Genomic DNA, 21,153 nt, shown 5'->3' with positions numbered 1-21,153 from the left:
GCAGCGCAATGGTTAAGAGCCCCCGCGTTCTGATCCTGGCTCGGCCACTAACTGGCCAGTGATGCCGGGCCAGTCACCACACTATTCATACCCCTGGTTTCTTCTTTGTACAACAGGGAACACATGGCATGAGGACTGAGAAAGTGCTGCAAGCGCTCAGCGAGTGGGACAAATGGTCGCCGCCATTATCATGGGTGCATTTGTCCCCACAACAGCCTAATGGAGCTGAGCTTTTCCACGAAAAATTTTAAATTATAAAATATTTCAAAGCTATAAAAATATACAGAAAATGTAAGTCCTCCCTCCCTTCCCCTGGCCCATTACCTTAATAGATGTTAACACTCTCTTATTTGCTTCAAATCTCATTCGTTTAAAAGAAAAGAAGAAACAGGGACCGCCGGAGCCTCCCCTTCCCTCCGCAGCTCTCCCTGGCCCCTCCTGTCCAGAGCAGCCCCTTTTCCCAGGCAGGTGAGCAGTGGCGCCTTTTTCTCATGTTAATGCATAAGCTTGTAGCCCTAATACCATAACAATGTGTATTCTTGTGTGTGGGGGTTAACTTCTAAAATAAACACCATCACTGGGACATGTGCTTTTGTTGTATGTTTCAGGCCATATTCCTGTTGACACCTGTCGATCTGGTTTATTTCTGTGACCCTGAGATGTGGTTTTGTCCTGTGGACCGATCCCCACTTTACAGATGGGCCAACTGCCTGCGCTAAGGTCCTGGGATTCAGGGTCCGGCCTCAGCGTGTCTTCCTTTCTCTGGTCTCAGTGGGCAGGTCAGATGTCCTGTCCTCGTGGCCATGCCCGCCTACAGCCCGAGTGGGCACCTCAGCAGGTCCCCAACAGACCTGCCCACTGGTAGTCCCAGAGGAGGGAGCCTGGGGGAACTCTCCCGCTCTGTGACTTTGGGCAACTCTCTGAACCTCAGTGTCCCGACCCAGGCAAAGTCCAAACTCCACCCTGCCTGTGCATCACTAACGGATGGGTCCTGGCTGCCCAAGGCCCTGTGCTAGGATGCATTCTGGCTGCGTGCTGGATTCTTGGGAAAAAGAGATCAATCAGAGATTCCTGACGGGGATCAGAGGGTGGGGCTCCACATGCAAATTATTTCCTCTACTTGCTCTGGTGCTACCTACAGGCTTAAAACCAGCGACAGATGCATCCGCCTGGTTGAAGCATGAGAGGGAAGTAGGGACACCCCCTAGGAACCCACTGCAGTCTTCCAGGGGAGCGATAATGATGGCCGGGGCAATGGGGCCAGAGGGAGGGGCAGACAGGGGCAGTAAAGCAGATGCACGTGCCATTGCACAGACCGGAATAGTGAGGGCTTGCCACAGTTCTGGGGAGCTGGCAGCACCCCTTGAAAGGGCCCTGTGGATACTCACCCTGCGAGGCGCTGGGCTGCTGGCTGACCGCCTGGCCAAGCTGGTCCGAGAGCCACAGCTGCATGCGTATGAAGGGCTCCCGCCCCTTCTGCGTCAGCTTGCTCCACGGCTTCGGTCGGGACAGCATGTCGCTCACACTGCCTTGTGACAGACCCAGCACCTGGGGACGGGTGGGGCAGGAAGGGTGGCTCAGCAGGCCCCTGGGACACAGGCTGTCCCCTCCCCTCTCCTCCCAAGACCACTGTTCTGTCCCAACAGGACATTTGTTCTTCATTTCCCAGGTGCCTACTATGTGACTACAATGTACCCCCACCTTCAGTGCCCTTCCTTATGGCCCTACATGTAACAATCCTACCTAGACTTTCAGACCCCTCGAGTGCTCCCTCCTCCAGGAAGTCTTCCTATGTCTCCCATTTAGGGCACTTCTCCCTCGTCTGGGTTTGTCTCATCCTTTGCCGGCTCCTCTGCTATGGGCAGAGGTGATATTAAAAGCTGCTTAACCACTGGTACTGGGGGAGGGGGAGGCACCAGCCAACCAGGAGACACCTGGATGGGCTAAGCCTGAACCCTTCAGTGGATGGACCATGGGAGGGATGGACAGTCCTGAAGGAGGGGAGGCAAACGGTTATGCCTAACCAGATGAAAACGTTTTACCGCTTCAACGACCGTAGAATTGAACGCCAGCCTTGCCCACGGCCCCCCTGCCCACAGGGCCCAGGGAGAGTCGGATAAAGGAAAAAGGGCTCTGGGGGTCACAGGGACCTGGATTTGAATCCTGTGTGCACCCTGTTCTTGCTCACACACGCTTCTTTCTGGACCACGGGCACTGGTGGGTGGGTCCTCAGGTGGCCCCCTCCCCAGGTCTCACGGGCCCCATGGCCTCGAGCCTCCCGAAGCAGCTCCCCTATTGTCTTCACCTTCTCTCCAAAGATCCTCTGGCAGATTCCATTCTTGGCTAGCTTCTCCTTGACCTGGCGAGTCAGCTCCAGTGTGTCCACCTCACGGTACATGTAGAGCTCGTACTGCTCGGGGGTCAGGGGTGGCACGGTGGGCTTCAGCGTGCGGGGCACATACGCTGGGTAGTAGGCCAGTCTGCCCGCCTCGGGGACGCCCCCCTCAGCCTTGAGCTCGCCCACCCTGGGGGGCTCGTCCTCACCCCCAGCCGCTTCGTCCTCGGGGGCCGAGGGCGCCTCATCCCCACGGGGCCAGGCCCGTCCGTTGGGCTGGCCGGAGTAGCTGGAGGAGGACGAGGAGAGTGAGGGCGAGACGGAGGCATAGGGGCGGCTGAGCAGCCCGCGGTCCGAGGCCCAGTGCTGGTCGAAGTAGCCGGCGTCCCCGATCTCTGACTTGACCTTCCGGATGATGCTCTGCACGAAGGCAGCGGGGGACAGGACGGTGAGGGACGTCTGTGTGGCACTGCTGCTGATACCCCCACTGCCAGCGCCACTGCAGACACTGCTGTCCTCCTGCTTGACGTAGGTCGGGGCCCCGTTCTGGCTCACGGCTGCCAGGGAGGGCCGCTCTGGGGGCGAGGGGGGCACCGAGCGGCCCCGGGGTCCTGCCTCCATTTCCAGCAGGGCCTGCTGCTGTGCTTGCATCTCCCGGCGCGCCTGTTCCAGAATGTTCTTGATGGCATCTTCTGAGGTACTGGCAGAGGCTGTGCCATTGGTGATGCTCAAAGGAGCCGTTGAGTTCTTGGGCTCACCTGTGGGGAGGACGACAGGGTGGCCAGAGGCCCATCATCAGGGCATGGCCTGAGGGGCAGAGATGGTTACAGCTTCAGTATTTACAGAGGCAACTTGTAGGAGGCAATCTGTGTCCACCAATTAGGGACTGGTTAAGTAAATTATGGTCCATCTGTATGGAAGAATGTCAGGCAGCCTTTACAAATCAGGTGGACATTGAGATGTTAGCACGTGTTGAGAAAGTGCTCATGGGGATAAGGTAATGTAATAAAAGACTTGTCTTTTACATACGCTATGACCCATCTATGCAAATGTTCAAAGATAAGGAAAATACTATAGCACATGAAAGAGGCTGCTTCATTTACTTTAACAGCAAAATAGTGGCATGAACCCAAATGCCCATGGAGAAGAGAATGGATAACAGTGGCACAGTCACACCATGGAATACTATACAGCAGCGAAAAAGGAAGCAACCATGCAAAACCACACGTGAATCATAATCTTGAGTGAAAACTGCAAGTCCCAGATGATACACAGTGTAACCTCTTTCTATAGAGCTCCAAAACAAGCAAAAAAAGCACAAAAAGTTAAGATGAAAATAAAAATCCCCTCCAATTTCTCTCCCAGAGGCAACTACAGGAAATATTCTCATGTATTTCCTTCCAGTCTGTTTCTCAATTCCATACATGGTATGATCATACTCGATATGGCAGCATAGCCTGATTTGCCCCCATTTCATATCAACATGAGTAGTTTTTCCTATCATTAAAAGTTCTTCTATCTTTAATGGCTGCATATGCCACTGAGGGGGTAGTCTCTATTTTATTTACCCAATCCCCCACTGATGGACACTTAGGTTGTTTCCAGTTTGTCACTGTTGTAAACAACGATAAAGGAATAGCTTGTATATAAATCTCTGTCCCCATTTTCTTCGATTCCCTGAAGTAGAACTCCTGAGTTGGCAGTCAGCCACATTCATTTCCTCCCCGAGAACTGCTAGATGCTCTCTGCTTAGCATTCACTGTTGTCAGGGGCATGGAGTGATAACCTTGGCGTATTTCCTCTTGCTAAACTCTTCACAGACCCTGAATGGCCCACTTCTGCAAAGGTTTCCCTCTGCTGTGATGTTGCCTTTTTAATTTTCCTGCTGCCTTGTTTCTGACCCCCCAGTTGGGAGAGCACTGTATAGGGAGTCAGGAGACCTGGGTTCTCCTTTGGTTTCTGTGTAACTGGGAGCACATATCCCCCTCTCTGGCCTCAGTTGTCCTGTCTTTTTAGTGGGAGAGTTAGAATAGATTGTTTCTCATGGTTATTTTCACCCCAATATCATGTTTTATCCACATCTGTAACTGGTATCTAGCACACAGTAAATGTTTACTGAATGATTGCCTCTCGCTTGCTACAGAAATTGACCAAGAAGGAAGAAATTAGTGTATACTCAGTAGGGGCTCGGCAGATTATAGGAGTGGGGCAGTGTAGGTTTCTAACAGGGTAAACCTCCCTCCAGCCCTCCCAGGAACCAGGCAGGAAGGAGGGCCCTTGGGAAACTAGGCTCCCAGCAGCAAGCCGAGGCTTGGGAATGGGACACTTGCTGAGTTGCCACGAGGGGGCAGCACACACTGCAAACTGGAGTGGGAGCGCTGCAACCTGTTATAAAGTCAGCAACTGTCTACAACTGTGTTGAGTTACACCGTGCTGGGTGCAGGGAAGCAAATTGGTCCCTGGCTGCCAGAAGCCCCCAGACCTGTGGAAGGGACAGCCACATCAGCAGAGTCATTTGCAACATGAACAAATGCAACAAGAGCAACATCATAATGATAACGTTAACCGTAACAGTGGCTAACCTTTCGGGGGCACCTGCTACATGCCAGGCCCCAGGCTGAGTGCTTGCCAGTCCTGGTCTCATTTGAGCCTCCCACCGCCTTCAGAAAGGAGTATTAACACTGTCCTCACTTTAAAGATGAAAATGGAGGCACAGAGAGGCTAAGTAACTTAAACTTGCCCAAGGTCACACAGCTAATAAACAGCAGGGCCAGAATTTGCATCCAGGCCAGTGTGGCTCCATTGCACCAAACATATAGGTAATTTTGGGTGATCCAAGGATGGGCATTATCCAAAACAGGGGTGGGGGGCTTCCTGGAGGAGGTGACTTTTGAGTTGAGTCACAAAGTATGAGCAGGAGTTGGCCAGGTGAAACGTGTCTGGGATGAGGGTGGCATTAGGGGTGCGGATGAACGTGGTCATCAGCAGGTCATGTGAGAGGCATGGAGGGGTTGGGAAGGGTCGCAAGGTTGTAGGCCTGTTGAAGAGCTGGGATTTTATCCCGAGGACAATGGGGAGCCACGGGAGGATTCTGAATAGTGACGGACCATGTGTGTGCTCTAGAAAGATCCCTCTGGACTCTGCAGAGACAATGGGATAGAGTGGGGCCTACAATGTCATTGGCAAGATCAGTGAAGAGGCGGCCGCAACAGTCCCAGCAAGTGATGACGGTGACTCACTAGGCTGGTGACAATTGAGGTGGGGGAGGGACCAGCTTTAAAAAAACACTTAGAGGGTGAGTGGCCCCTGGATGGGCTGGCTGCCAGGCTGCCAAGGCTAAGGGGTTTCTAGCACCACCTGTGACAGGTTCCCAGCCCTGAGTCGGGGGTCTGGGGAGGGAGTGAGGGGTAGAGGGAGACGCGGAGCTCCGTCTCAGACGTGCTGAGTTTGAGATGCCAGTGGGACCCTGGTGGACGTGCCCAGCAGGCCGCTGGCCCGTGGTTCTGGAACCCTTGCAAGGGGTCTGGCCTGGAGAGGGACCAATTTGAGCGCTGTTGGTTGTTGAAATTTCCAGGAGTGGATGAACTCATCTAGGAAGAGTAGGAAAGTCAGAGGGTCTGGGGTGCAGCGCTGGGGAAATCCCACATTTGAAGGGCTGATGGAGAAAATACAGTGTGGTGGACTAAATAATGCCCCCCCCCCAAAAAAAAAAAAATCCACATCCCCACAATGCCTGGGACTGGCGAGTATGTCACCTTACATGGCAAAGGGGACTTTGCAGATGTGATTAAGGCTACGGATCATGAAATGGGGAGACTGTCCTGGATTATCCGGGTGGGCTCTGCGTAATCCCAAGGCTGCTTGTAAGGGGAGGCAGGGTGATCAGAGAGAGAGAGACTGAAGAGGCCATGATGCTGGACTGGACGATGGACGAAGGGGCCACAGGCAAAGAATGCAGGCGGCCTCCCGGGGCTTGAGACGGCGAGGAAACGGATTCCCCCCTGAGCCTCCAGAAGGACCTGGCCCTGCCGACTCCCTGACTAGCCCAGGGAGGCTGGTTTTGGACTTCAGACCTCCAGCATCATAAGATAATAAATCTGCATTGCTTTCAGCCCCAGTCCGTGGCTAACACTGGGGCCCCACGGGAAGGTGTGACCGCCAGGTCTGAGGCAGGAGGAGCCAGGACAAGTGTCTCCTTGGGAACCAGAAGGGTGAGACCAATGGTCAGGGGGGAGTCTCAGGCCTGTGTGTGTTTCACAAGCTCCTGTGTGATGACGACCACTGAGCCTCTTGAACTTGAGGACATCGTACAATCCAGACCAGAGCTGCCAACAGAACTGAGCGATGAGGGAGGTGTCCCGAGATGTGCTGTCCTGTACAGCCACCCGCTGTCACCTGTGCCATGTGGCTCGTGCGACTGAAGAACTAAAGTTGCACACTTTTAAAATCAGTTTGAATGGATACACACACGGGCAGCTAGTGGCTCCACACCGGACAGCACAGGTCTGGCTGCAGACTGTGCGAGAGGCGAAGACGTTCTGACCTGCTCGCAATCCCTTTTGGAGTGGACGAAGGGGGCAGAGGGGGACGGGGCCTCGTTCCTGCTTAGAGCAGGCCCTGGAGCCTCTGGCCTCGCCGGCCACACTCACCGCCCTTCTGCGACTCAATCTCCTTCTTGGCCTGCTCCAGGATGCTTTTGATAGCGTCGTCAGAGCCCGTCTCTGGTGTGCGGATCCTCGGGGTGATGCTGCCTAGGGGGGCAAGGAGGCGTCTGTCATCGGGGGACCTGCATGCTGGGGGTCGGTCCCTGGAGCTGGGCCGGGGGAAGGGCTGGTCTCCTCCTCCTGGGACCAGGGTCAGACCATGAGTGTGTGTGGCCGGACAACCGCCGAGTTAGTCTGTATGACAAACTGGACATGCAAGTGATTCTGGCTTGAAATAATAACAAAACCATGATGGCAGCTACCATCACAGCTAACAGTTCTAAAGCCGTTACTATGTGCTTTATACTCATTTAAGGCCCGGGCCTTGGAGGCTGATGGATGGGGCAACAGAAGCACAGAGGGCTCGTGAGCTGCCTGAGCTCTCACTGTGGGTGAAGGGCAGAGCTGGTACCTAGACTCAGGTGCTTGTGAGGGCAGAGCTTGGGCCCTTCACATGGATTACACTAAAAACCAGGTCTGACGAGGCTGGTGGTGACCCAGGCCACTTTATGGTTGGGTAAACAGGTGTGGAGGTGAGGAGGGGGGACCTACCAGGACAGCCCCTGGGGCCCAGCCTTTTCCCATCTTTATCAGTCTGAGTGGCCCCATGAGGGCCAGGTGGGGAGGAAAGGGCAGCCCCAGACCCCAGGAAGAAGGGAGCGAGGACGTATTTCCTTATTTCAGAGGGGAAACTAAAGCTCAGAGAGGCGAACTCACTTGCTGCAGGTCACACAGCTGGAAGCGGTAGAGCCCGTGCGCTCAGCCCCAAGCCAGCCGCATCCCCGGGCTTGGCTGTGGGACAGGCCCGCGGCCAGCACTCACCTCGCTGCCGCACCTGGATGGTCCTCAGAGCCAGCACGTTCTGCTCGTCCGACAGGAACTGCTTCATCTTGAGGAAGGGCTCCTTGCCCTTCACCGTGAGCTTGCGCCAGGGCTTGGGCCGGGCCAGGATCTCGCTGACCGAGCCTTGTGACAGCCCCAGAACATAGTGGCCGAACACTCGCTGTCCAATGTTGTGCTTGAGCAGTTGCTCCTTCACCTGGAATGCGATCTCCGCCGTGTCCAGCTGCTCCTCCTCTGCCCCGGCCCCCGCCCCAGCCAGGCCGCTCCCGCCACCGTCTGCTGGTTCGGGGCCCCCAGGCGGCTCAGGACCAGGAGCTGGGGTGGCAGGGGCTGTGGGGGGCTTGGCGCTGTAGAAGGCTGGGGGGAACACAAGCAGGCCACCTGCCTCTCCCTTAAACGCAGCCGGGGGCATCATGTGCTTGGACAGCAGCGCGTCCCCTGCCAGTCTTTCCCCTGAAGCCAGGCTAGGGAAGGGGGACAGTGAGAAAGTCCGTGGGCCGTCGGGGCCCAGGCCAGGGCCCAGCAGGGGCTGCCCGGGGCCTGGGGACAGGGGGTCTTCCGGCCCTGGTGGTGGTGGGAGCTGCGAAGGGGACGGGTAGGACTGCTCCGTGACCAGCGAGTCCTTGATGGAATCGTCCTCTGAAGGGTCCTCCTCTAGAGAGAGAGAGACAGACGGAGGGAGAGAGGAGAGATGCGGAGAGAAACACAGAGAAGCAGACGGTGATGGGGAGAGAGAGAGACAGGGAGAGAAATAACAAGAGAGATAGAAGCAGACAAAGACACAAGAGGGACAGAGATAGGAAAAGAAAGGCAGACAGAAATAAAGGGAGAGAAACCATGATGCATGAGAGACAGCAACTCAGACAAAGGGAGACAGACAGGCAGAGTGAGGGAGAGAGACAGAGAGATAGAAAGAGTGAGACAGAGAGACAGTGAAAGACAGAGAGAGACACACACAGAGACAGAAATTCAGAGAGAGCAGGAGAGAGGAGGGGGAGAAGCGGGGTGGGGAGAGAAGTGCTATAGGCGTCCAGCAGTGCGAAGTGCGGACACTGGCTATAGCTGCCAGCCACCTCCTCCCAACACCAAGACCAGGAGCTGAGCACAGGGAGGCCCAGCACAGCTCCCCGAAGGGGGATTTTGGGAAAATCCCACCCAGCAGGAGGGCCTGCTTCCTGGGTGCCCCCCCCCGCCCTGGACCCGCCTTGTCCTACGCATCTGCATGTCCCACAAAGTAGGCCCCATCACTGTCCCCATTTTACAGATGAGGAAACAGAGGCAGCAGAGTCTTGGCTGGGGCACATGGCCGAAAGGTCGTGGAGCCACTGTGTGGGGAGTAGGGGCAAGTGGCCGAGAAGGCAATTTGAGAGGGCAATGTCTGGAGGCACTCCAGCGGTCTGCTGTGGCGGTGCCATGTGAATGCCCTCCTTGTCCTGTGACCTCGTTCTACTGCTCATGAAGGCTCGGGGGTGAGTGGAGCCTTTGAGGGCCTCAGGAGGGCCTGAGCAAGCTATGTGTTCTTAAGTGTGGGTGTGGACGTGTGTGGTCACCCTGTGGGACACTTGCCAGCTGGCTTCGCCGTGGATGGTGCCCAGCTCAGCGCCAAGCATACAGCAGGTGCTTAATCAATGTGCACCCTTTTCTCCACCTCTCTCCTGCCGGTGTGAAAGGCAGTGGTCCATGGGCCCATGTGGAGAAGGCCAGAGACCCACGGCAGCCCGCACCCGGCCCCTGAGCCCCCAGGACACCTCCTCCCCTACCAGGGCTGGGCAAGAGACCAGGCTTTTCCAGCAGGAATTTCTGTGCGGGGAAGAAGGCCTCCTTTGCCATGAGCAGCGAGTCCTCGGGCTTGGCCACACTCTGAGGAGACAAGAAGCCGGGCTGAGAGGGCATGGCTGGCAGAAGGCTCTCAGGGGCGGCCTTCGCTGCGGGGAGCGTGGAGGGGACGCTCACCTGGGGGAGGCTGCAGGTGCTGGAGGCCAGCTTCATGGCTTTCAGGATGCTGCCGGAGAAAGCGGAGAGTGTGAGGCCAGCCACGTTCCCCGGTTTGCGGAGAGGCCTTGGGGAGGCACTAGCACGGGCTCATCTTCCCTGATCAAGAGCTGCCCTCGCCCACCGAACACGGCTCAGTGTCGGACTTGCTGTCATCACGGCTTTAAGGAGCACGCTTAGGAACTGGTTCCCATGTTACCGGGAGGGGCGCCGCGCTGACCGGAGGGGCGCTGTGCTAACCGACTCCCACACATCTGATCAATGCATTGCTCCGCTCCCCCACTACCCCAGTACAGCTCAGACAACAAGGCTGCCTCGCATGTTTTCCTACAGGCAGCTCTTGATGGCAAAGGACTGAGCATGACACCCAAGGTGCCCGTGGAGGGGAGATGAGGGCACCCCAAAGTGGGGGCTGGTGGGCGGGAGGAAGGTGATGAACTTTGGCAAGGGCGCTTGCTGTCCCAGCCAGGGGAAGAGGCCTGGGGGTCAGTGGAGCCCCACTCTGCACAGTACCTCAGTTCTGTTTTAATTTCTTCATAGTCAGACTGCGCCTGGAGCTTCTCTTCCAGCTTCTAGAAGAGCAAACAAAGACAGTTAGGCTGGAGCTGTCCTTCTGCTCGGCACGCCCTGCCCCCCATCTGCTGCTGCCCCCCGCCACCCCCAGGGCCTGCCTCGATGGCCTCAGACTTGGCCGTGAGCTGCCGCTCCAGGTCAGCAATCTGGTTGGCGGAAGTCTCCTCCAGCTCCTGCAGAGAGTTCTGGAGATGCTGCATGTCCTTCAGCAGCCGCAGGATCTCCCGGTCCTTGGAGGCCAGAGCAGCCTCAAGCCGTGGGCCCGAGCACAGCGTGAAGTTCACCTTATCCTGAGGACAAAATGGGGCTTTGAGGGGCTGACAGCCGTGGGGTAGGGGCCACAGGGCTGGCCTCCCCCAGGCCTGAGTCTCAAATGAAACAGGAGAGCCATTCGTGGTACGGCGCTGGTGCTGTACTACCCAGAGTGCCTCAGTCCCTTCCAACAGGCCGTGGCTTTCCTCTTCCCACCTCCGAGCCTTTGCTCAGGCTGGTCCGACCAGCGCAGATGCCTTTCCCTGTATTTCGGAAAGTAGATCAGGAGGGAGGGGGAGTGAGCAGGGAAGGCTTGTTTGAGATGTGTCTAACCCATGATGAAGTTCAAGAACATGTCCATGGTGTGGCAAATTGCTTGCCAGAGTCCTCTACAGGTAAGCATTTGTTTCCACTCGTTGGTATATATGTAGGAGAAAGGCAGGCCCCCATGCACCAAGGCACATGGGCACCAAGACGAACGTTCCAGCAGCCCTATCTGTAATAGCCACAGGCTGGAAACCCTCCAGATGTTTACCAATAAGAGAATGTGGACAGACTGTGGTACATTCGCACAACGGAATACTACACAGCAATGAAAATGAATCATCTACAGCTACTCCAACACAGCATGGAACAAAAGAAGCTGGACACCGAAGTGTGTGTGTGTGTGTGTGTGTGTGTTTGAGTGTTATTCAATTAAGATCAGATACAAACACAGGCAAAACTCCTCTGTGCTGTGAGAGGTCAGGCGAGTGGCTCTCGTTGGGGAGTAGGACCCGGATGGGGGCACAAGGGGGCCTCTCGGGAGCTGGGAATGTCCTACTTGATTGAGACACTGGTTATGGGATGTGTTCATTCTGGAAAATTCCGTGTGCTGTACACTTACGATATGCACCCTTTCCCTTCTGTTTATTACCATATACTTCGGCGGGAATGGCATAGACAACGGGTTGGGTTACTAAAACAGGTGCAGGCCCTACCCCAGCAGACTGTTTCCGTTCCAGGCAACAAGAGGTACACAGGGTGGGACCCCAGACCTTGCAGCCACGTTAGGGGTGGTTCCTTCCTCCTCCTCATTTGCTACCAGACTCAAGCCCCATGGCTTCTCTAGGTTTTAGGAAATGGTCCTTTGTCCTGGCTGAAGGTGAAGAGGTTGGTGTTTGAGGGAACCTGAAGTCAGGCTGGCCTTGAACTCAGTTCCAAACAAACCTAAGAAGCATTACAAGAAAACAAAACAAAAATCCCACTACCACCAACCTCGGCTATTCTTCCAAGGAGATAAATGCCAATTAAAACAGGAAGTGGATGCCATTAACACATTAAATTAATTAGCATCGAGTGCCACTGTTGTGAGCAGAAAAGCTCACCCCCCAAACCAGCCAAGTTCCCTGTGGCTGATTAGCACAGGCATTTGCTGGGTTCCACGGGAGTTAATTAAGAACCATCGGCAAATTCTCTCCGAGGCATCCTCAGGAGCTCTCGCTCTCAGCCTCTTGTGTTCACTCTGTGTCATGCAGACATCCAGGCACATGGGCACATACACACTGCCTCCTGGGACACACAGATGGACACACCTACAGAGACAGCGCATACTGACACGTGTACCTGCCTGCATTGCATACTCATGCTGACAGGCACACAGAGAGACAGACGCAGGCATCAAGGAGACACACTCGTATGGACACGTCGCCAGCCACGCAGACATGTATGTGCTCAGAAAGGCCATACGCTCTTGTGGGCCAAACCCCAGACACACCAAAACCACACTAATAATAATAATAATAATAATAATAGCACTGAATATTTACTGAGGTAAATAGACTGAGCCAAGTACCATTTTAGGTACTTCACATGTAACCCTCTCAATCACCCTATAATGTAGACCTCACTCAGGTAAGGAAACTGAGGCAGATTAAAGATGTAGTCATTCCCCAATAGTCACAAACAGACACACACATACACAGTAACATGTTCATTGAGACGCATTCCAATATTCAAACAGAAAGACAGACATAGACACACGGGCTTGTGTATCGGGGTGTCAGGTGAGGTGAAAATTATGCCGGCCACTTCAGGTTCATGGATGGAGACCCTGGAGCAGACCTGTTATTATGTAAGGAGTCGTGAATCTAACGTCTTGTATGCAGAGATCTGGAGGGTAGGTGGATCAATTTACATAAGGACCCCAAGGTTTCTTGGCAGGAAATGACCCAGGACCCCAAAGGGACACCAACCAGAAGGAAAGAAAAAGATGCACTGACTAACCAGGCTTAACGGGAACCTCAGGGTGGATGACTGAAGCCTGGCTCTTTGCAGCACGCGGCTGGTTGGGAAACCACATGGGAACCAATGGCTCAATATGAGTGTTACTCTCAGATCTTGGTATGTGGCCCCCACTTTGGTCTGGGTCTGGTAGGGAATTGAGAACCAGCAGGGCGTCCCCATAGAGTTCCCTGCATTCACCGAGCAGTGCGAGACCAGCAGTCAACAGTGACACCTGGTGGCAGCCACCGAAACTGCACTGCTCTCTCTCTACTGATCAAACCTACCCTTCCACCACGTCTTGGGGGCGGTGGGGGCGTGGTATCTGGCAATAGGAAGATCCCTTTGGCCTCAGCAGGTTACTGGCATTCTTGGACAATTCCGGGTAAGGGGACCTTCAAAAGAAGATCCTGGACTTCCAGTTAATCAGGATAGCTGGAACTTGAAAAGGTAAGAGCTGTAGCTGTATTTTTACCTTTAGCTGGGGTAGTATGGGGTGTGATCAAAAAATACGGTGAATGTTTAAATTAAAAAAAAATTATTACAGTAAAAGACACATCGCCATTAATCCCCCTCAAAATACTTCCTCTCGCTTCGAACACACTTATCCCATTGTTCTTGCCACTTTCTGAAGCAGTTCTGGAAGGCCTCTTTTGTGAGTGTCTTTAGTTGTGCTGTCGAGGCTGCCTCGATGTCCTGAATTGATTCAAAACATTTACATTTCATGGTCATTTTGACTTTGGGGAAGAGCAAAAAGTCACATGGTACCAGATTCAGTGAATAAGGTGGATGAGGACACACCGTAATGTTTTTATTTGACAGAAATCGCTGTACTAGAAGTGATATGTGACACGGAGTGTTGTCATGAAGGAGGATGAAATCGTTTGACCTTTTCATGTTAATGCTTTGTTCGTGATCCATGATTTACGGCACACTTTAAGACACACCTTTTCTCAACCGTAGCTCACACCTGACTGCCTGTCCTGAACAAGTTGAAACTTGTCACACACTGTCAGGTTCAATACGCCACTTCCCATATTGAAGGTCCCTGCCTTGCTGTGGGATGGCACTCGGCAGCAGCATTCACTGTATTTTTTGATCACAACCTCGTAAGCTGTAGTAATTATGTTTAACTACACAATGACCTTGGCAATTAAGATGCTATACCCACTGAAGGCACACAGAGACCCACACATCCATGTGAACAATTTCACATACATGCACATGATCAACCCACATATTCATAGCCACAAACATGGCCTTTCCCAAACTTTCCGTCTGGCTCTCCCACCATCCTTACCCCACTAGGTCCCTGGGGGGAGCAGCAGGCCAGACGGATGGAACTGTTGACAGAGGCCAGTTGTTCCCGAAGACTTTCCACCTCCCGCTGGGCAGCCTCGGCTCGCTGGGGAGGAGAACAGGGCGAGTGTGATTAAGAGGTGCTCTCACCCAGGCCCTGCACCATCTCCTGCACGGTCTCAGGCACGGGCTGGACTCTGAGAGCCTGGGGTCCCACTTTTCGGGTCCCGGACCCTTGACTTGGCTCTGGGTTCTCCTGGGGTTCCCGATCCACTAGGGCAAGGAAGGAGATGCTGTCTTGTTGGGACTGGCATGTTTTCACACAGTCAGGCCACTTCTGTCTACCAAGTAAACGTTAGGCTTGTCTGGTCAGACGGAGAGTTTGTCCCCAGCTCCCATGCCACCTGATGTGGAGTGCATCCTGGATGGGGTCTCTGCTGAGGTGGCTTCCCAGCCCACAGGCTGTTGCAGGCCCCTGGGCCAGTCACTTCCCCTCCCTGGGTCTCAGTTTTCTTTGTGTGAAATGGGGGAAATGAAACACACCTACTGCAGAGGTGGGTTGAAATACTTCTAAATCAGAATGAAGCAGTTTACTGAATTGGGTCTACAGGGACATCTTAACTCTTTAAACGTTTCTGAGAAAAACGCCTGGGAGGAAGCATCTAAATGTTAACAATGCAGCCTTGTGGGTTTGGAGAGAAATTGGTACTTTGTAACTTCCTGGGTGTGTGACCTTGGTTGGGTGAGAGATTTCATCTCCCCAGCTTCAGTTTCCCCATCTGTAAAGTGGGGATTATAAAAGCAACTATCTCATAGTTTTTCAAGTAAGTGATTTGGTAAAGCACAACTCCTTAGGTATCTTAGCTTGGTACCTGACACACAGAAATGTGCCAATAACATCAACAGGATATATGGGACCTTGAGCTACTACTTGGAAAAGTAAAAGAGCTGCGGCTTTATTTTTACCCTCAGCCAGTGACACGGGTCATAGAGATTATGTTTAACTTACACAATGACCTTGGCAATCAAGATGCTATGCCCCCTGTACACACAGAGACCTACACACCCACGGGCACATTTAGTGAATTTATTTTCAAATGGATGCTTATTTATTGGTATCCTGCCTTGTTTCAGAAATGGTTCAAGTCAGTTTTGTTCTGGGAAAGTTTTGGGGTATGTGGGGTTGTAGAGAAAATATTTTTATGTTTCTGCAGTTAGGGCTTTCTGAGCAAATCTGACTGAAACGGGATTTGAGCTAAGAGACAAGCTTTGGAAGTCAATTTATGACTGATGAGCTGGTGAGAATTCCAGAGAGATCTACCTTCCCTGAAGTATGTGCTTACATGTCAAAGGTGGGGGAGGGGTGGTGGTGAGACCCAGCCCATGGAGACAGATATCCCCTGGGTTGGAAAGCTGGGTTTACAGATACTAGTCTTATCTTCCCCTGGAAAGAAGCATGTACATTCCAAACGCTAAAAACCCAGGATCCTTGCCCTTCTGTTCACCATGACTCTAGGTAGATAGATAAATTTCTCTCCCTCTCTCACAAGGTCCTTCTCCTATAAAACTGCCTATTTTCATATTTGGGGGGCTCGCGCCTACAGTGCAAAGTCTAGTGCATATTGCATGACATCTGGTTCTCACCTCATCACCCCAGGGTAAGATTTAGGGAAACCTGGTGTGGTTATTACTACGTGAGTAATAACATCGATCTGCTCTGCTCCAGGATATTCTTGTTCACATGCAGGATACTAAAAACCTAACGTGAGGACATTTATCTTGTTCTCCACACTTTCTGTAAGGAGCAGGTTTTAGTTTTATACTCAGAAAAAAATAAACATTTAAAAAATGCTTCCTATTTAAACTAAGATCTCTTTCCTTAAGCCTGTTTGACTGGCAGAGAGCCACAAGTCTGACGACATCCGGTACTGGCGAGGTTACAGGGAAACAGGCCCGCTCTGCCTTCCTGGAGGAAGTGTAAATTGGTACAACCCCATAGAGGGCAGCTTGGCCACATCTGCCAAATTATAAACGCGCAGATCCTTTGCCCAGTAATCCCACTTCTGGGAATTTATCGGACACAGTGGCTCAGGTATGTATGATGTGACATCTGTCCATGGTCTTCATTGCGGTATTGATGATGACGGTAAGATAGGAAATACCATCAATGTTCATCAATAGGAGACTAGGGTGGGGGTGGGAAAAGGGGGGGGGGTCGGCAAACTACAACCCCCTGCCTGTTTTTGTAAGTGAAGTTTTGCTGCACACAGCCATGCTCACGCATCTCCATATGGCCTATGCTTTCCCTGGACAGTAGCAAAACTGAACAGTTGTGACAGAGACCCGCAGAGCTGAAATGATCTACTCTCTGATCCTGTACAGAAAGTGTGCCATCCCCTGGGCTAGATGGTGCTTCCGTCACATGGTGCAAAACGACACAGCTGCAGAGCAGAAGGAACTGCTTTGTATGTGAACACGGCATAAGCTCTTAAAATGCGGAGAAGGTAAGGTTCAGGAGGGTGTGTATAATATACTATTATCCTTGCTTTAAAAAGGGGTAAAATAGATATATTCATTGGCTCGTGAATGGAGCTCTGGAAGGAGACCCGGGGAACTGATAACTGTGAGGCCGAGGTGGGGGAGGGGTGGGGGGGCGAAGGAGTTTCCCTGGGACGCTCGTGTGTACTTTGAGTTTTGAACTAGTATGTAAGTGGATGACATATTCAAAATTTAACCTAAAAATGCTATTCTTTTCCAAGTTTCCTCTGCAGGAGGGACACCCTCCCCTTGTGCCTGCGAAGCCACACCTCTGGGCGTCTGCCTCTGCTGTGCCTGCTGCCTGGAATGCCTTCCTAAGAGAACAGCGCCTGGGCTGCAGAACACAGCTGCAGTGCCTTCCTCCAGGAGGCCCTCCCCCACTGCCACCCCCCCACCGGGAAATGACTACTTGCCCTGCCACATGCTGGCCCCTCCTGTCCATGTCCCTGGCTGCTGGCACTGCCGTGAGCCAGGACAGACGTGGGACAGACTGGACCTGCGCGGCTACGCCTTACTGCCTTTCCATTTCCGGCCCAGCTTTGCTTTGCCCCCCAGATGGCAACACATGTGAAGTCAGAGGAAGGCAGGATAAAGGACCCCATTTATAAACGTGAAAACTGAGACTCAGAATGGGCTTGTGAGGACCCAGTCTGGAACTAGAAGATGGGGCCCCAGGGAAGGTTGGGTCCACTCAGCGCTCGGCTGGTGTGGCTGGGATCAAGTGAGGAGCCTGGAGGAGACCCCAGATGGGGCAAGAAGGGAGAGAAACAGCCCCGGGCTCTCCCTCATCACCACCCCTGGCTCCTCACTCAGTCTGGGTGGGAGCGACCCAGGACCCAGCCTGGCCTGGGGACGGGTACTCAGGGCTGGGATCACTGGTCACTGCTCTGCCTCCCTCCTCCCCCAGCAGGCCTTCTGCCTGCTGTGCAGACTGCCCCGTGGCCTTTGCCCAGGCTGCCCCCATCCTGGAATGCCATCCCTCTATAGTCCTGCTTTACTCGTCAGGTCTCAGCCACAGCCCTCCCTTCAGGATGTCTTCCCTGACCCCTGATTGTGGGTCAGGTGTCCCTTCCCTGACCACTGCTGCCTGGGTCGTCCTATTTCTGAGTGTTCCGCCTATACCCTCACCCCCCTCCTCCGGGAGCTCACGGACGGGGTCCCACATACCCCTTGGTCCCAGCACTCGGCATGGCACATAGTTCAATAAACACCGATTCAACTTAGCCCTGTCATCCTGGCCCGGCCCGAGACCCCCAACCCGGACAGAATGAGCCCCCAGCACACGTCTCCTCACCTGATTAGCTTTCTCCAGGTTGGTCATGATCAGGCCGACTTCATCTGCCCTGAGACAGAAAGACGAGGCCCTGAGGCAGGGCTTTTGGCCACCCCCAGGGCCCCTACCTGTCCTGACACCCCAGCTCCTGCCTGAACCCAGGGGTCTCCCCGTGGAGGGCTGAGGAGGCTGCCTTCCACCCTTCCTTCTAGAGATAAACCAGGCTGGGGTGAAAAGAACGCAGGCTGCGAGGAAATGGGAACGTGGCCTGAGCGGCAGCCTGGCCTCTCCTCTCTCCCAGGGGTCCACTCTCTGACGCTGCCCGCAGAGCTGTACCGCCCAGCCTTTGTCTCTGCTCTGCCTTCTGCCCGGAATACCTTCCTCAAGAGAACAGGTCCCTGCGCTTTAAAACCCAGCTCCTAAGTGTCCTCTTAGGAGGCCTCTCGCAACTACCCCCATGGTAGTCATTCGTTTATTTTGCTGCCCTCCTCCCTCCAGCACCTAGGGGGTCAGAACAGGCCTCCTCCAGCTCGGCTGCCCTCTGCCTGGAGTGCGGTGGGGGCCTGAGAATGAGCATTTGGTGACTAAAAGCCACACATATGCTTCAAGCATGTTCTGGGTCCTGTTTTGCAAAAGCTCTTCCAACTGCCCAGAGCACCTTCACGTGGTCACCCCCTCAGGGAAGCCCTCCCTGACTACCCTGGATAAGAGGCCCCACCCCTCCCTGTTATTCTCTCTTGCTGCTCCCGGGTCTTCCCTTCAGAGCATTTACCATGTGCCCAGAAAAGTCCTGGGCTCAGTGTCTGTGAATGAATGAACTTATCACTGTACATCGCCAGTATCTGTTAGCACCATGTTCTAACATTTCCTCCAGCGACCCAGCACAGCACTGAGTAAAATAGTAGGTGCTAAATAAGTGTCTGTGGAGTAAGTGATGTCTTACATTCTGAGGAAACATTGAGCCCAGAGTAATTTAAGTGAATGACACTTGTCTCCGAGGGCTGGACTGGAGTAGGGAGGGAGGGACAGCTCTAGGAGGCTGGGCTGAGGCAGAGGTCCTTGCCCTGTCGACCCCGCTCAGCCTGCAACCGAGCATATCATTTATCGTCGATAGTACATGATGGCACAGCCACTGACCAGTGAACAGCTGTGTGCCTCTGGGGGTGGTAAGCAGAGGGGGTTTAACGAAATGGGTGCTTCAAGCAGAGGGGTCAGAAAATGCAGGCATATCTGAGAGGGTCAGAGGGAGGAGGCATGTCTGGGGAGGTCAGGGGGAAGAGGCATGTCTGGGGGGTCAGAGGGGGGAGGCATACCTCAGCAGGGCATGCACTTACTTGGATGCTGCCTCCTGATCGTATTTCCGACGCAGCTCCAGCAGCTCTGTCTGTGTGGCCTTCAACGCTGGAAAAAGTAAAGAGCCGGGTGAGGTCCCCCACCCCATGGAGGTGGAACCCACTCCTGCAGCGCTGGAAGGCAGGAGGAGGCCTAGGGTAGTGAGGGAAGAACTTTCTCTTCGTTAGAACTGGCAGCAGGTAGTGAGTTTCTTGCCTCTAGAGGGCTTCAAGCTGGAGGGAGGCATGTAAAGTGGCCGGGGTGGGGAGGGCAGATGAGAAGGCCTCATCTATGAGTTTGAATCTCAGGGGACTCAGGCAAGTGGGGGGTGCTGTCTGTCCCATGATCTGGAGGGTGAGGCTCCCAACATCCTTAGGTTACTCCAGGACCTGGGTGGGGCCATCTCTCCATGTGCTCACCCACCCCGAGGTCTGGACCTAACAACATTAACAGATACATGCATGTTATAATAAATGAAGGATTTCTCATAAAATTCCAGATTTCTGATTTCTCTAAGAAAAGCGAAGGGGTTGACCACACTGGGCAGTGCCTAGCTGGGGCTGAGCAGTGGCTACCTATTTATACAAGGGCCGGGTTCTCCATTTTGCTCCAGACCCCACCCGTCTCTACTGCCTTCCCTAATCCGACCGGCTTGGTTGTGTGCTGGGCCGTTGAAGTCCCTGCATTTGAGCCCACCCCCCATTTAATTCTATCTTAGACCCTCTCTCCACAATAGTATGGCCTCCAGGGAGTGGGGCTCAGACCCCTGCTGGGTAACATAGGTCTTTCCTCCCTCTTTTCAAACTGCCTTCTTGCTTTCCTGGGCCTGTGCTCATCGTGTCACTGAACAGAGTGGCCTTTCCCATTCCTTGTCTGACAGGGCCGGGGCCACGTGCCACATACATACCTGAATGGAGAACCTTGATCTTCTCCTCTGCCTCCCCCAGTCTGGCTGCCAATGTGATCTGGACTTCCTGAAGGCCCCTGAGGAGAGACGGGCCTGCTCATGCCAGCTCTGCTCATGTCTGTGTGGGCGGGCCCTACCTGGGACCCATCCTGGTTTCCTAGCCTCTTGCCCACTCCCTCTAATCTGCACCTCTGTCTTACCCACAACACATGTCCTTAAACACGGACATTCAGGCACTTGGCTGTTTTGCTGACGTGTGATCCCCATTATGTCTGGCTCAGTTCAGTTTCTGGCAGCATTTTCAGGGGAGGCTTACAGCAGCCAGCGACCTTGCCTCTCTGGGCCTCAGTTTCCTCATCTGTAAAATGGGGTTTCTGATGGGATCTGCCTCAGTGGTGTTGTGAAGCATGCCCAGGGTGTTACACAGCACCTAGTGCTCCCTCAGTATTGTTAGTTACTATTACTGTCCCCAGGAGGCATTTTTTCCCCTCTTGGGGGAAAGAGTTTGGGATGCCCAGCCAGCCCACTAGGGCCTAGATCAGGTGTGAAGCAAGCATCTCAGCAGAGAAAGGGGCCCTAGCTGGACTGAGGGAGGGGTGAAGCGAAACTTGGGCTGACATTTTCTGGCTCAGAGACTCTACGAAAGGAGCCCCACTTTACCTCTGAACTCACATCCTGACCCCCCTCACTCACTCCATTCTAGCCACACTTGCCTCCTTGCTGTTCCAGTACACCAGGCATGGTCCCGCCTCAGTGCCTTTGCACCAGCTGTTCTCTCTGCCTGTAACACTCTTCCCCTATATACCTGCAAAGCTCACTCCCTCACTTCTTTAGGGCTTTGCTC

General features: G+C 53.9%; 1 protein-coding gene across 3 annotated transcripts in view; it reads right to left on the bottom strand.

Annotated features, from left to right (window-relative positions):
* The window catches only part of CUX2 (cut like homeobox 2), a 233,195-nt gene that overhangs the window by 13,179 nt on the left and 198,863 nt on the right, over positions 1 to 21,153 (bottom strand). For 2 of the 3 annotated variants that reach the window (XM_033098369.1, XM_033098371.1), the window contains 12 exons: positions 20,310 to 20,386; positions 19,405 to 19,471; positions 18,092 to 18,140; positions 14,261 to 14,365; positions 10,545 to 10,736; positions 10,387 to 10,445; positions 9,835 to 9,883; positions 9,642 to 9,762; positions 7,861 to 8,535; positions 6,985 to 7,086; positions 2,306 to 3,093; positions 1,389 to 1,548 (listed from right to left, as the gene is read on the bottom strand). In XM_033098369.1, the coding sequence (XP_032954260.1) occupies positions 1,389 to 1,548; positions 2,306 to 3,093; positions 6,985 to 7,086; positions 7,861 to 8,535; positions 9,642 to 9,762; positions 9,835 to 9,883; positions 10,387 to 10,445; positions 10,545 to 10,736; positions 14,261 to 14,365; positions 18,092 to 18,140; positions 19,405 to 19,471; positions 20,310 to 20,386 (2,444 nt within the window). The remainder of the gene's footprint in view (positions 1 to 1,388; positions 1,549 to 2,305; positions 3,094 to 6,984; positions 7,087 to 7,860; positions 8,536 to 9,641; positions 9,763 to 9,834; positions 9,884 to 10,386; positions 10,446 to 10,544; positions 10,737 to 14,260; positions 14,366 to 18,091; positions 18,141 to 19,404; positions 19,472 to 20,309; positions 20,387 to 21,153) is intronic. The other variant, XM_033098370.1, reaches the window with a different exon arrangement.

Source organism: Rhinolophus ferrumequinum, chromosome 25 (assembly GCF_004115265.2).
Source record: "Rhinolophus ferrumequinum isolate MPI-CBG mRhiFer1 chromosome 25, mRhiFer1_v1.p, whole genome shotgun sequence".
NCBI classification, from domain to species: domain Eukaryota; kingdom Metazoa; phylum Chordata; class Mammalia; order Chiroptera; family Rhinolophidae; genus Rhinolophus; species Rhinolophus ferrumequinum.
The sequence above is the reverse complement of the archived record's forward strand: the minus strand, read 5'-3'. Positions and strand labels throughout refer to the sequence as shown.